At 36.5% G+C, this 11,248-nt stretch overlaps 2 protein-coding genes across 2 annotated transcripts; one reads left to right on the forward strand and one right to left on the reverse strand.

Moving 5' to 3' along the window:
* Positions 1-440: 440 nt before the first annotated feature.
* On the forward strand, positions 441-5,040 carry LOC126597188 (pumilio homolog 24-like). The gene is made up of 17 exons (XM_050263958.1): positions 441-741; positions 864-917; positions 1,210-1,271; positions 1,376-1,457; positions 1,546-1,669; positions 1,816-1,899; positions 2,019-2,133; positions 2,213-2,363; positions 2,482-2,595; positions 2,701-2,772; positions 2,950-3,000; positions 3,136-3,186; positions 3,308-3,415; positions 3,511-3,696; positions 3,822-3,896; positions 4,056-4,315; positions 4,651-5,040. The coding sequence occupies exons 1-17, from the start codon at positions 505-507 to the stop codon at positions 4,787-4,789; spliced, it is 1,965 nt and encodes a 654-aa protein (XP_050119915.1). The 5' UTR covers positions 441-504; the 3' UTR covers positions 4,790-5,040.
* Positions 5,041-5,850: 810 nt separating this feature from the next.
* LOC126595649 (uncharacterized) lies at positions 5,851-7,791 on the reverse strand. Its single transcript, XM_050261950.1, has 4 exons — positions 7,495-7,791; positions 7,317-7,368; positions 7,134-7,201; positions 5,851-6,475 (listed from the first exon to the last, which is right to left on the reverse strand). Exons 1-4 carry the CDS (start codon positions 7,636-7,638, stop codon positions 5,906-5,908), a joined length of 834 nt encoding a protein of 277 aa, XP_050117907.1. The 5' UTR covers positions 7,639-7,791; the 3' UTR covers positions 5,851-5,905.
* Between the last annotated feature and the right edge of the window lie 3,457 nt (positions 7,792-11,248).

Here is an 11,248-nt window from a genome sequence, read left to right on the forward strand (position 1 = left end):
TTTTGGCTATGGTCAAATAACACATGTCTTTTTAAACTTTTCAAACAGAAAATTAGCCGTATTTAAGAGAGAAAAAAAATTTCCAGGTTCCCCAAATACCAACTCACTATTGATCTACACCAATGGGCATTAAACACATGGACTCTCTCGTTTCGAATGATAGCTGGATTAATTTGATTTCTTTAACTCCTTATTCTAAGAGAGAATTTTAGTGTGCCCAGAACACTGTTACACCTGTCGCATGTTGTTATACAAGTAGATAGATACTTTAAAAAAAAAAAAAAAACTTCTCCTATTTTAGCCCAAACATTTTTTTGTTAAAAAAAAATAAGTTCAGGTAATAATTAATTTTTTGAAATTCACAACTTATATGGGCTGCGAGCCGGGAAACCCATATACTGTTCACGCAAACCCGTCTCGGCCCATACCCGAATCCAAAACCCTGAAAAAACCCTTCAATAGAACGCAAGACAGGGGAGAATTTGAGAGCTCCAGAGTACTCCAATGGCGGCCAAGAAGCAGGAGAAGAGCTCGCCGAAGAAGAGGAAGCAAATCCCAGGCAATAAGCCGGAGACCCACAGCTCCTCTTCCAAGAAGACCAAGCTCCTCGACTCCAAGCCCTCAAATCCGCGAAGCACCGACTTCAAGAAACCCTCCAAACCTTTCAAGCCCCGAGAACCAGGACTCGATCATGAGAAACAAGTTCCGCTGTCGAAGCGAGAGGGCCGCCTCCGGGCCAAGGTCGATATCTGATCAATTTAACAAAGAAATTGGAATTTTTGATTCCTGCAATAAGAATATGTTGCTGAAGTTTTGTTTTTTAATGGTAAATCAACAATTTTGATTTGCGGCTATTGTTGCAGGAACTTGCGGAGGCTAGGAAGAAGAAGCGGAAGCGTCATTACAATTTAGAGCAAGTGAGTTTTGTTCACTCCAATTTTTTTCTTTTTATAAGCATTTCAATTTGCAAATGATTAATAGGGAAAGGAAAATATCAGTAGGTATTGGTGGTGCTTGTGCGACATAATTTGAATGTTAATCGGTTGATGAAACTTGGCCTTTTATGATTACTTTCAAAAATGTGCACCAGGCGTTCGAAACTAGTACCGCCTCGTTAATTCATGCTTCGTTAATCCCATTTAAATGCTCGAACTACGAGCTTATTGTGGCAATGGGATGAACCTTGTTTTTTGCCCCTTATTTTCATAGGAGCTTGCACATCTGTGGGAGAAGATGCGGCAACGAAATATATCCAAAGAAGATCGATCCAAGTATGTAGTTTGAAACGAGTTCTATTGCAATTCTACCTCAATCATCTCTCTGTAAAGCCATGTTCTTCATTTACTTATTCTTGTTATCTATGAACTTTGGTAAGGTTGGTGAGTGAAGCGTTAGAGAAAATGAAGGGGAAAATTCCTGAAATCGCAAGTTCCCATGTGTCTTCTCGTGTTCTGCAGGTTTTTATCTTCATTTATCAAATGATTTGAAGTTTTAAGTCCTTGTTTTCTTTTAGTAGCCTGTACTTACGTGCTCCTTTTACCTTAGACTTGCGTTAAGTACTGTTCACAAGCGGAAAAGGATGCAGTTTTTGAGGAGCTTCAGCCACATCTTCTAACTCTTGCATGCAACACATATGCTGTTCATCTGGTGACCAAAATGTTAGACAATGGTAAGGTTGAGCTTGGAAGTAGATATGTAGAAAGTTGTACTCTTTGACTTTCATACAAAACTATTATAGTTTGAATATCATTGGTAGCGCACACCCTTTTGTTTTCTGAGAAATTATTAAGTTGTTACCTATGCTTTATTCGGCAGCCTCCAAAAAGCAGCTAGCGGCATTTATCTCCTCTCTCCGAGGACATGTTGCTTCCCTTCTTCGTCACATGGTTGGTTCTGTAGGTATGTTAGATGCTCTCTGCAGTACTTGGAGATACAATATCCAACCAACCTTTTTTGTTTCCCTTATCACTCTCTAAGCGGTTATAATATTATTACTACTTTTCTAAATCCTCATATAGTCGTTGAGCACGCATACCAATTGGGAAATGCAACTCAAAAGCAAGAGCTTTTGGTGGAACTATATTCTACAGAGCTTCAGTTGTTTAAGGACTTGGTCTCGAAGAATGAGGGCAGGTAAAGGAACAGCTGTGTATATTCATTTTACATGAATGTAATGCTATCACATTCTCATTGCACTTTGTATCAAATTCAGGTTACTAGATATAATTTCAAAGCTAGATCTGCAGAAATCTTCAGTCTTCCGGCACATGACTTCAGTGATTCAACCAATTTTAGAGAAAGGAATAATTGATCACTCTATAGTACACAGGGTGTTGATAGAGTACTTCACAATAGCTGAGCAGGTGTGGTTTAGATATTAATTGCAAATTATCATTTTCTGAATCTTGCCTACAATTACGATATAGGCCTTTACTTGTCATTTTGTCTCTCCTTTCTAAACATCTAGTTTTTTGTTTTAAGTTCTCTGCCACAGATGTAATTAAACAGTTGTCGGGTCCACTTCTTGTTCGGGTGATCCACACAAGGGATGGATCCAAGGTTGGGATGCTCTGTGTCAAGCATGGCAGTTCAAAGGTAGATTGTTATCATATCAAGTGCAAATTGATGTCAGTTGACTAAATGTGTTGGAATTTTGGCTACTAATCTACATTATCTTTTAATTTTATGACTTGTTTTTAGGAAAGAAAGAAGATAATTAAAGGAATGAAAGGCCACGTTCATAAAATAGCTCTTGATCAAGGTGGAAGCATGGTAAGCTTAGGAGACTTTATTATTATTTTTCCTGTATGTTACTTTAGCACTTATCTGTGATATTGTGTATTAATTTTTTTTATTTTGATACTTCTTTTTGTATTGTTTAAGTTGTCTTCATACAGCTTACTCTAATATTTTGCATATCTGAAAATGAATGAATTCTGTACTTCCCAGGTGCTTGTTTGCCTTGTTTCAACTGTTGATGACACAAAGCTTACTACAAAGGTTTGCTTTTCTTGTGGTGTTTGTTGCAGATAGGGTTTTATTTATTTATTTATTTTTTTCACTGGGGGGTGGAGGGGGTTGTGGTATATACAGATTTCTGGTGAACCTTTCTAATTCAGATACTACTTATTACAGGTTGTCATTAATGAGCTTCAAGAAAACCTAAAGGATCTTGTTCTCGATAAGGTTGTCATTTCTTTCTACTGCATAAAGGCTTGATCAAGTTTTCATATCTACAGTCTCTAGTGGTCCTATTTCAACTATTCTCTACATTCCTAAAAGATGTTTTTCTATTGCAATCTTTCAGAATGGAAGGCGCCCATTACTGCAGCTACTTCATCCAAATTGTTCACGTTATTTGACTCCTGATGACCTGGCTTCCCTCAGTTTGTCTATCCCTTCACTTTCCAACAAGGTAGATTTCATATTCTCTTTTTGTAGAAAATAGAAATGTATGTGGCCAGTAATTCGTTATGCATGAGAACTTACTCTGTTTCTATGTATTCTCAGGTTGAACCAGACAATTCTGAAACAAAATCTTCAAAGGTTAACAAATCTGGTGAAGAGGCCAATAGTGATTTGGAATTGGATGAAGCCGATATGAATCCTGATGATGGCCTCCACTCAGTTGAGGGAGGAAAAAAGGATCCTGCCGTTCGAAGGCAAGAGTTGTTAGTCCAGAGTGGGTTGGCCGAGGTTTGTTGCTTTTAATACAAAACAGATTCCAATTTGAACATAGACATTATTAGTGAAATTGATTTAAATTAAACTTGACCGTCTTTTATACTAAGACATTGACTTTGATCGGGTATGCCTTGCAGAAGCTAGTTGATGTATGCATTACAAGTGCAGGGGAATTACTTAGATCAAATTTTGGCAAAGAAGTCATATATGAGGTACCTATTTCACTAGTTCCATTTAATGCAGATATATTAACCATGGAAAACGTTTTAGCATTCCATCCAATTCCCGTGCTTTGCTTGTCAAATGTGCATTCTGAAATGTTTGAGAATTTTCAACACTTCCGTGTGTTCTTGCGTTTGAATGCTTTGCAGGTTGCAACTGGGGGTGCTGGCGGCATTCTCCACCCAACTTTGGATGACAAGTTGAATGAACTATATGAAGCTATAGCATCTCTTGTCGCAGAACCTAAATCCCAAGAATCCGAAGAGGACTCAAAAGAGGAACACATCCTTGAAAATTTCCATTCCAGTCGGACCATTAGAAAACTAATCTTGGACTGCCCCACATTTGCTTCCACTTTGTGGAACAAGGCACTTAAAGGAAAGTGTGATTTGTGGGCCCAAGGTCACAGGTCAGCCTCTTTGTCTTGTTTCCCTGTATTATGATATGTGCATAAGAAAGCATGTGATTCTTTCTTTTGTACGTAGTTGTAATTTTCTTTTCTTCAACTTTTCACGCCTAAGTCTCGATAATATTACACTTTAGAGAAAAACATTTCAAACTCAACATTTTAGGGGAAAAAAAACCCAACCAACATGATAGTGAGAGGAGGATTTCACAACTACGAATCAATTAGAGCATTACTTTCGTGTTTTTTCTCTGAGCTCGTGAAGTGTTTTTGTATAAGATTTGCAGTTATCCGGGTCGTTTGATCTAATTTATTTTTTTCTTTCTCTGGGATTGCAGTGGGAAGGTGATTGCTGCATTCTTAGAATCTTCGGACTCTAAGGTCAATCAACTGGCAAATAAAGAGTTGAAGAAGTTGATAGATGGTGGCATTCTCAAAGTTCCTGAGCCAAAAGTAGTTACCGGAAAGAAAGAATGAGGAAATTGTGGTAAAGTCCCTGAGCTGAAACACTAAGTGACACCAACTCCGTTCCGGCAGCCTGCCTTGAGCGTAACTCTTTTGACTGAACGTAGTTAAAGGCCAGCTTAAAATTTTGTAGAATCCACCTTATATTTATACAGTTTGTAATGTGGTTGGTACAATCTCAAACTTTTACACAATTTGGCTCTGATTAGCGAGTTATTGTTGTGCGTTCAACATATTGGGAGGGCTACTATTTGAGATGCTTATTTTGTTTTATTCAAGCGATGTTAGGAAGGTTGGATTCAAACACACAACTTCGGGCATTAATCAGTTTGAGTTACGAGCGCATTACGTGATGCTTATTTGGTTGATAAGCAATGTTGCTAGATCATGATGCTTGACAACGAAAACCAAATACTCTATACGCAATCAACTTCTTACCTACTATTTCTCATGAGATCCTTGAAATGTCTTGCACTCAAGTTTGGTAGAGCACAATCTCCGCTTTGGGGGATATCTTACTTACGTCTTGCTGACCCGATGATCGAATACACCACGCCATGTTTCATCCTCTCTTTCTATAGAGGAGAGAAAGGAAGAGAAACGATAAAATTGTGCTCAATTTCACACGTAGCAATTCCGCCAAGATCTCTTTAGTTGGGGGAAGAATCAAATACTTGGAATAATTCTACCACTTTTATACTAGCTTGCCGTTGGCCTTTATGAATTTAATCTAGACTACATAGGTGCAGGAAGCCTTACCGCCTCACCCGTCACTGAAGCGGATTCGGAATTGTCTTTCATTCCAAGGCATAACTTGTATCCATCCGCTTCATATTTGCCTGGAGCTCTATGATTTGGGTTAGGTTTATCATTGGGTGATCAGGAAGCAATTGTCTCTATCGTCTTAAAATAAGAGCTTTTATGACCTAGCGACCCCTGTCCTTGTTAGTTTCTATAATTGCGCAATTTCAGAATCTCTTTCTCGCAATTTAGATTAATTCAGCGTAGACTATTTGTCTAATCGAAAACAGAAACCAATCATCTAGCAATCAAAACAATGCAGGAAGAAAAAGTTGAATGAGCCTAAAAAGAGGCCTGTCATCTTTTTCCAATTAATCAATCAATCAGTCATGAACGAACACAAGTAGACCTACTCTTAAACATCCCACTATCCGATCTGACCTCAAACACTGGAGAATCATAACTACCTCTACCCTGCTCATAATTCAGTACATGATGCCCAGTTCTCAACTGCCAAAAGTTCTTCGGCTTCTCGTAAATTCGAGCCCGAAGATGAGGGTATCCCTGAACCTTATGGTCAGATGGGTTGAAGACAGGGGATTCCCTTGGGAACCTGCTCTGAAACGCATCCAAAGCAGCAGGTGGAGTAAATAGTGAGGAGGAGGATTGCTTTCCTGGTGTTCCTGCAGCTGCATTGGCCTTCAAGCAGCTTTCTATCACCCTTACCTCCTCTCTGAATCTGTTTCTGACATCTTTCAGTCCCTTGGTTACTTTGCAAGGCCTTGAATTTGTGGGATTGTAAGGTTTGTGATGTGAAGAAGGATTGGGATTGGCAGTGCTTGGGGAGTTGTGGTGGGTTGTTGTGTAGGTGATTGTGCCACACTCAGAGCAGAACCTCCTCCATCTCTCCAAGTCAAAAACTCTTCTTTTTGCATCATCTGAGAGACATGAATATGCCTGCAAAACAATTAAAAAAAATCAGAAATTTGAGTTAGTTCATAAATTGAATTGAATGCAGTCACACCATAGCACATGAATATGTTGTTGGGCGTCCAATCTGTGCTGTCAGGTTGTCACATGGGACTCACCCTTCACCAAAGTGCTTGTACGGTTGTACCCCAATTAAAGTGAGGCATAATATTACCAACATAAAGCTTTAGGAAATTGCTGTCAAATAGACTATAGCAAATAGTCTCCTTATATTTATATGATCTCGATATGTTGTTCATACTGTCTCGTTATATCGGTAGCAAATACTCTTAAATAGTTTGATATGAAACAAATAAAATATCAATACATTGTCGTATTGCCAATTAGTTATAACAATAGTGATATCTGAGGAGAGTGATGCAATGATAGTGTTATTTAAGAGGCGATTTCACAATCTCGTTTGCTCCTTTTGCGCTTCTCCTTTTTTGTCCATTCCTCTTTAATTTATTCAATCTAAAGACCGAAAAAACAACGTAGAAGAGTGCATTAAAAGGAAAAGCGAGTTTGGAAATCACTATCCAAGGTCCCAAAGTTTTCATTATTGTAGTGGACAGGGGTGCAATATGGTTATAGAGTAACAACACACAATCAAAATGGTGGAAATTGTAAGGAGAACCATTCTAACCTCAGAAACAAGCTTGAATGCAATTTCAGCTTTTGGGTGTTTGTTCTTATCTGGATGAAGTTGTAAAGCTGCACAAGAAATAATAATCCCAACCAACATTACCAATCAAGCAATAATACCAGATATCTTGGAAATATGTAAAATGCCAATCTTTTTGCCCAAAACCTACCAACAAAAACCTACCAAGTTCATGATATCTCTTTCTTATAACATCCGCGCCAGCATTTTCCTCCACCTATGAATTTCCAAATTCCCACAAACATTTACAAGCAAACTCGAAATTTATAAAACAAGGGAAGAAAGAAGAAGAATCCCAAAAATGGGTTCACATTTTGAATCCAAAAGGTGCAAGAAAACGTACTCGAAGGAGGCGATACCAATCGACGAAAGACGAATGAACAGGGCTGCTGCCGCCGCCATGCCGGTGAGAGCAGGCAATGGCGCGCGCGGAAACGGAGCAAATCTCAGTCACCAGCTGGGATTTCAAATCAGAATCCTGCCCCATTTTTTTCTCTCCAACGGAGAAAATGGAAAAGAAAGAGAAAATGCTTGAAATTGAATTGTTGTGTTGGGGTTGGAGAGAGAGAGGGAGGAGTGATGAGAGGGAGGGAGGTGGAGCGGTTAAGAAAAAAGAGCAAAATTTGCGGGTGTGAATTTTGAAAGTGGATATCAGTTGGTGGCAAAGCGAGGGAATAAGAAGGGGTCGTCCGGTAATCTTGCCACGTGGATCAATTTTGAGGTGGTATGGTCCTTTCCGTATTTTCCTTAGCTTAGTATTTGAGGTTCAAATTTAAATCAAAAGGAATTGGTAGATATATTTTGTTGTTTTTCTTCCCATATCTGATTGTTGAGATTTTTACTATATGGTATATATATTTTGTTGTTTTTGCTACCTTGTAATTAAATGGTATATTTATTTCCAATAATGTATTTGATTTTTTTTTTTGGGAGAAGAAAAAAATGGAAATATTGATTGAATATTTGAATATGACCACTTTAAATTAATCGTGTATGAATGAAATTAAAATCTCAATCAAAAATATAAGATGTTTAATGAACATATATGTAGGACAATATGATCCATGTATCTAATTATAAGAACTAGTTGAAAAGACAGGGATCATGGTAACTCCAATGCAAAGATGTAAAATTGGAGATGCAAATGTATTTTTATCAACTCTTGTGGCATCATCACTATTAGAATTTACAAACATGTAAACAGTTTTTGCTTCAGGTGGTAAAGTTGCAAAATCTTGAGATGTTATTTGCATTTTTAATTTTTTTTTAAATTTGTATCGATAGATTAAAGAGAGAACTTTAAGGTGAAAATTGTCTGTTTCAAAACAATTTACATCTTTCCTTGAGATTAAGAGTTAGTTGATGACTATATACATATCTCATTGCCTTTAAAACATCCGATAAAATTGAATGACCATCGTGATACTTCTCACTTGTTAGTAATATGGTACAAGAATTAGAACATGTTCCAAAGCAAGAATTTAAGATGAAGCAAATGGTTGGTGGAGATTGTGGCTACAATGAAACTATGTTGGTAATTGTTGGTTTCTTGGTAGAAGAAGTTAGCAATGAGAGGTCATTTTACAAAGAGTAATGTTATTCATACCATATTTTTATATCACATTTTTATACCATTTTAGGTGTCATCTGATGTGAACAGCCACATCATTTAAAAATTTGCAAAACCCAAGGAAAAGAATGAGAAAGACTCATCGTATACCACAATCATCATTTAATTAATTAGTTTTTCTTAATTATTAGTTTATTAAATAATGAACTAAACTTAAAAATCTGATTAATTCAAATGATGTGACTGTCCACATCAAATGCCCACTTAAGATAGTATGAAAATGTGGTACAAAAACATGGTATGAATAACATTATTGTTTTACAAATGTCAGTGTGTCTAAAATAAACTCATCCAACCAAAGGTGCTGTATATAAATGGAGGGTCCCGAAGATTGATTGTTTGCAGTAGTAGATTGCAACTACAAAAGGTGCAGCGGGTTATAAGTTGAAACTCATGATGAACAGTCCCAGAGAGAGTTTTAATTAGTAGGTAGGCAACAAAAACGTACTCAACTTAGTTAGTTAAGAACATTTATTTTTGCGCTCAAGTTTTATTTTTTCCTTTCGTACTATTTATTTATACTACATAAATGCATCATGTGATGTGTCAATTAAGGGTAATGCTAGAGAGACTAAATTTGTAGACAAAATTTTACAAATTAAACGACATGGAAGTTGATGATTGGATTATTACTGAAGTGTTGATTAACATGTTTATTTTTTATTGATGACACATCATTTGAAATGTAAATTTAGTCTACAAATAAAGTTTACTTAGCATTATTCATCAAATAATGCATACAACTAACATATAATAATGTAATTTCCATAACATTTTTCCTTTCAATATACAGGAGCCATGCAAGTTAACATTGATATTGAATCTAATAAGAAGTAACTTGCACGTGAAGAAAGGAGGCTAGTAGGTGGAAGAATATGTAGTCGACTGCACAGATAATGCCCTGTTGAAACTTTGGTATTAGTTGGTAATCAAGAGTAGGTAAACAAGAGCTTCCTGCAACTCTACCTGTAGGGTCCTTAATTGTATCGAAATCTTGTACCATTTTCCTTAGACTTTAATCTCTCAATTTTCTTTTCTTTTGTTATGAGTTTTAAAGAAAAGCTTAGGCTCATCTACGTTGCAACCACATCGAAAAGTTTTGACCATGCACGCATGGCGCCAACCGGTAAATGTAAAAAGATATTTGTTCACGCATTTGTAGTAGAACTCGGAGTAGAGAATATTTATTTACGTGTGCATGAATCACTGTTAAATATAAGATTAGAATTTTAGCCTTAGTTTAAATTTAATAAAGATTAGATACTCAGTACTACGGTCTGATGATATTATTCTTCACTTAAAAGTGATATGTTTTGAATCTCGTAAACGACAAATTTGATACTAAATTAGATTGTCGATTGTATGGTTTAGCCGAGCTCTCTCTTTTCTTAGTGCAAAAACATATCAATGTAATCATAAAAACAATTTAATAAGGAGTAGATTATGGTGTGGTAGGGTATGAATCTGCATTTGAAAAGGCGCCCTGTTTTCGTTGCCCGATGCCAAATTGCCAATAGTTTCTTTCACCACCCTCTCTCCTGGAATCTTTCTTAATATGAGCAATCTTGGCGTTTGGAATTTGATCTTTGCCGTTCTTCATTTGCCAATTAAATCATCAAAAGTCTTGGATTTGGAGCTTTTGTTTTGAGATTGGCGAGCCTCTTTGTGAATTGGATCGGTTGTTTTATTTGGAGGAAATTCCAATCCCATTAGGGCTAATACATAGGTCAATACCAAGTGCATTGGTTTTATCCTTTTGGGATTATTTCAATGCATTTTATGTTGCTCAATGTCATTTTATATAAGTTTCCTTCCAAATATCCAAACAATGAAACTAATGAAGTTGTTGGATGTAGACCCAAAATTTGACCATGGTCCATGGCTAAGGCTTACTAAAAATGATCCATCATTCAACTAAATGTAAATCCCTTGTTGTGATGGAAATAAAATCATGGAAAAAGTTTTCTCCGGACACAAGTTTTGCAAAATATTGTAGCCACACTTCGAGCTTTGAATACATTTGCTTAAGTTAGAAAGTTTGAAGTTTTGAAGCAAACATGCATATACGAATTTTTCAGTGACATATGCATTGACAAAGTTCCTTATAGTGATTTTTTTTTTGTTTTTTTTCAAGATTGAAAACAAAAGGTTAGGTATTTGGGCGATGTTATATTGGGTTAATTTCTTCCTTCAAATAACTCAGCTTCTTCTCATTGGTTAAACTGAAGTGTAGTACCAAATTAGGTAAAAAGGACAACCACCTCAAATAGACATTAATAAAACTCAAGTATAGTACCAAACTGGATAAAAAGAATTTATGGCCAACCTTTTACTGACAGTTAATTAAATATTCAAATTATTATTATTATTTTCAATTACATGAAATAAATACACAGGATAACCTAGCCAACACCACACTATATAAGCACAATTAGTTCTAGTCAATGGATCGGACTAGCCTTAATAT

This window comes from Malus sylvestris, chromosome 13, assembly GCF_916048215.2.
Source record: "Malus sylvestris chromosome 13, drMalSylv7.2, whole genome shotgun sequence".
NCBI lineage: Eukaryota > Viridiplantae > Streptophyta > Magnoliopsida > Rosales > Rosaceae > Malus > Malus sylvestris.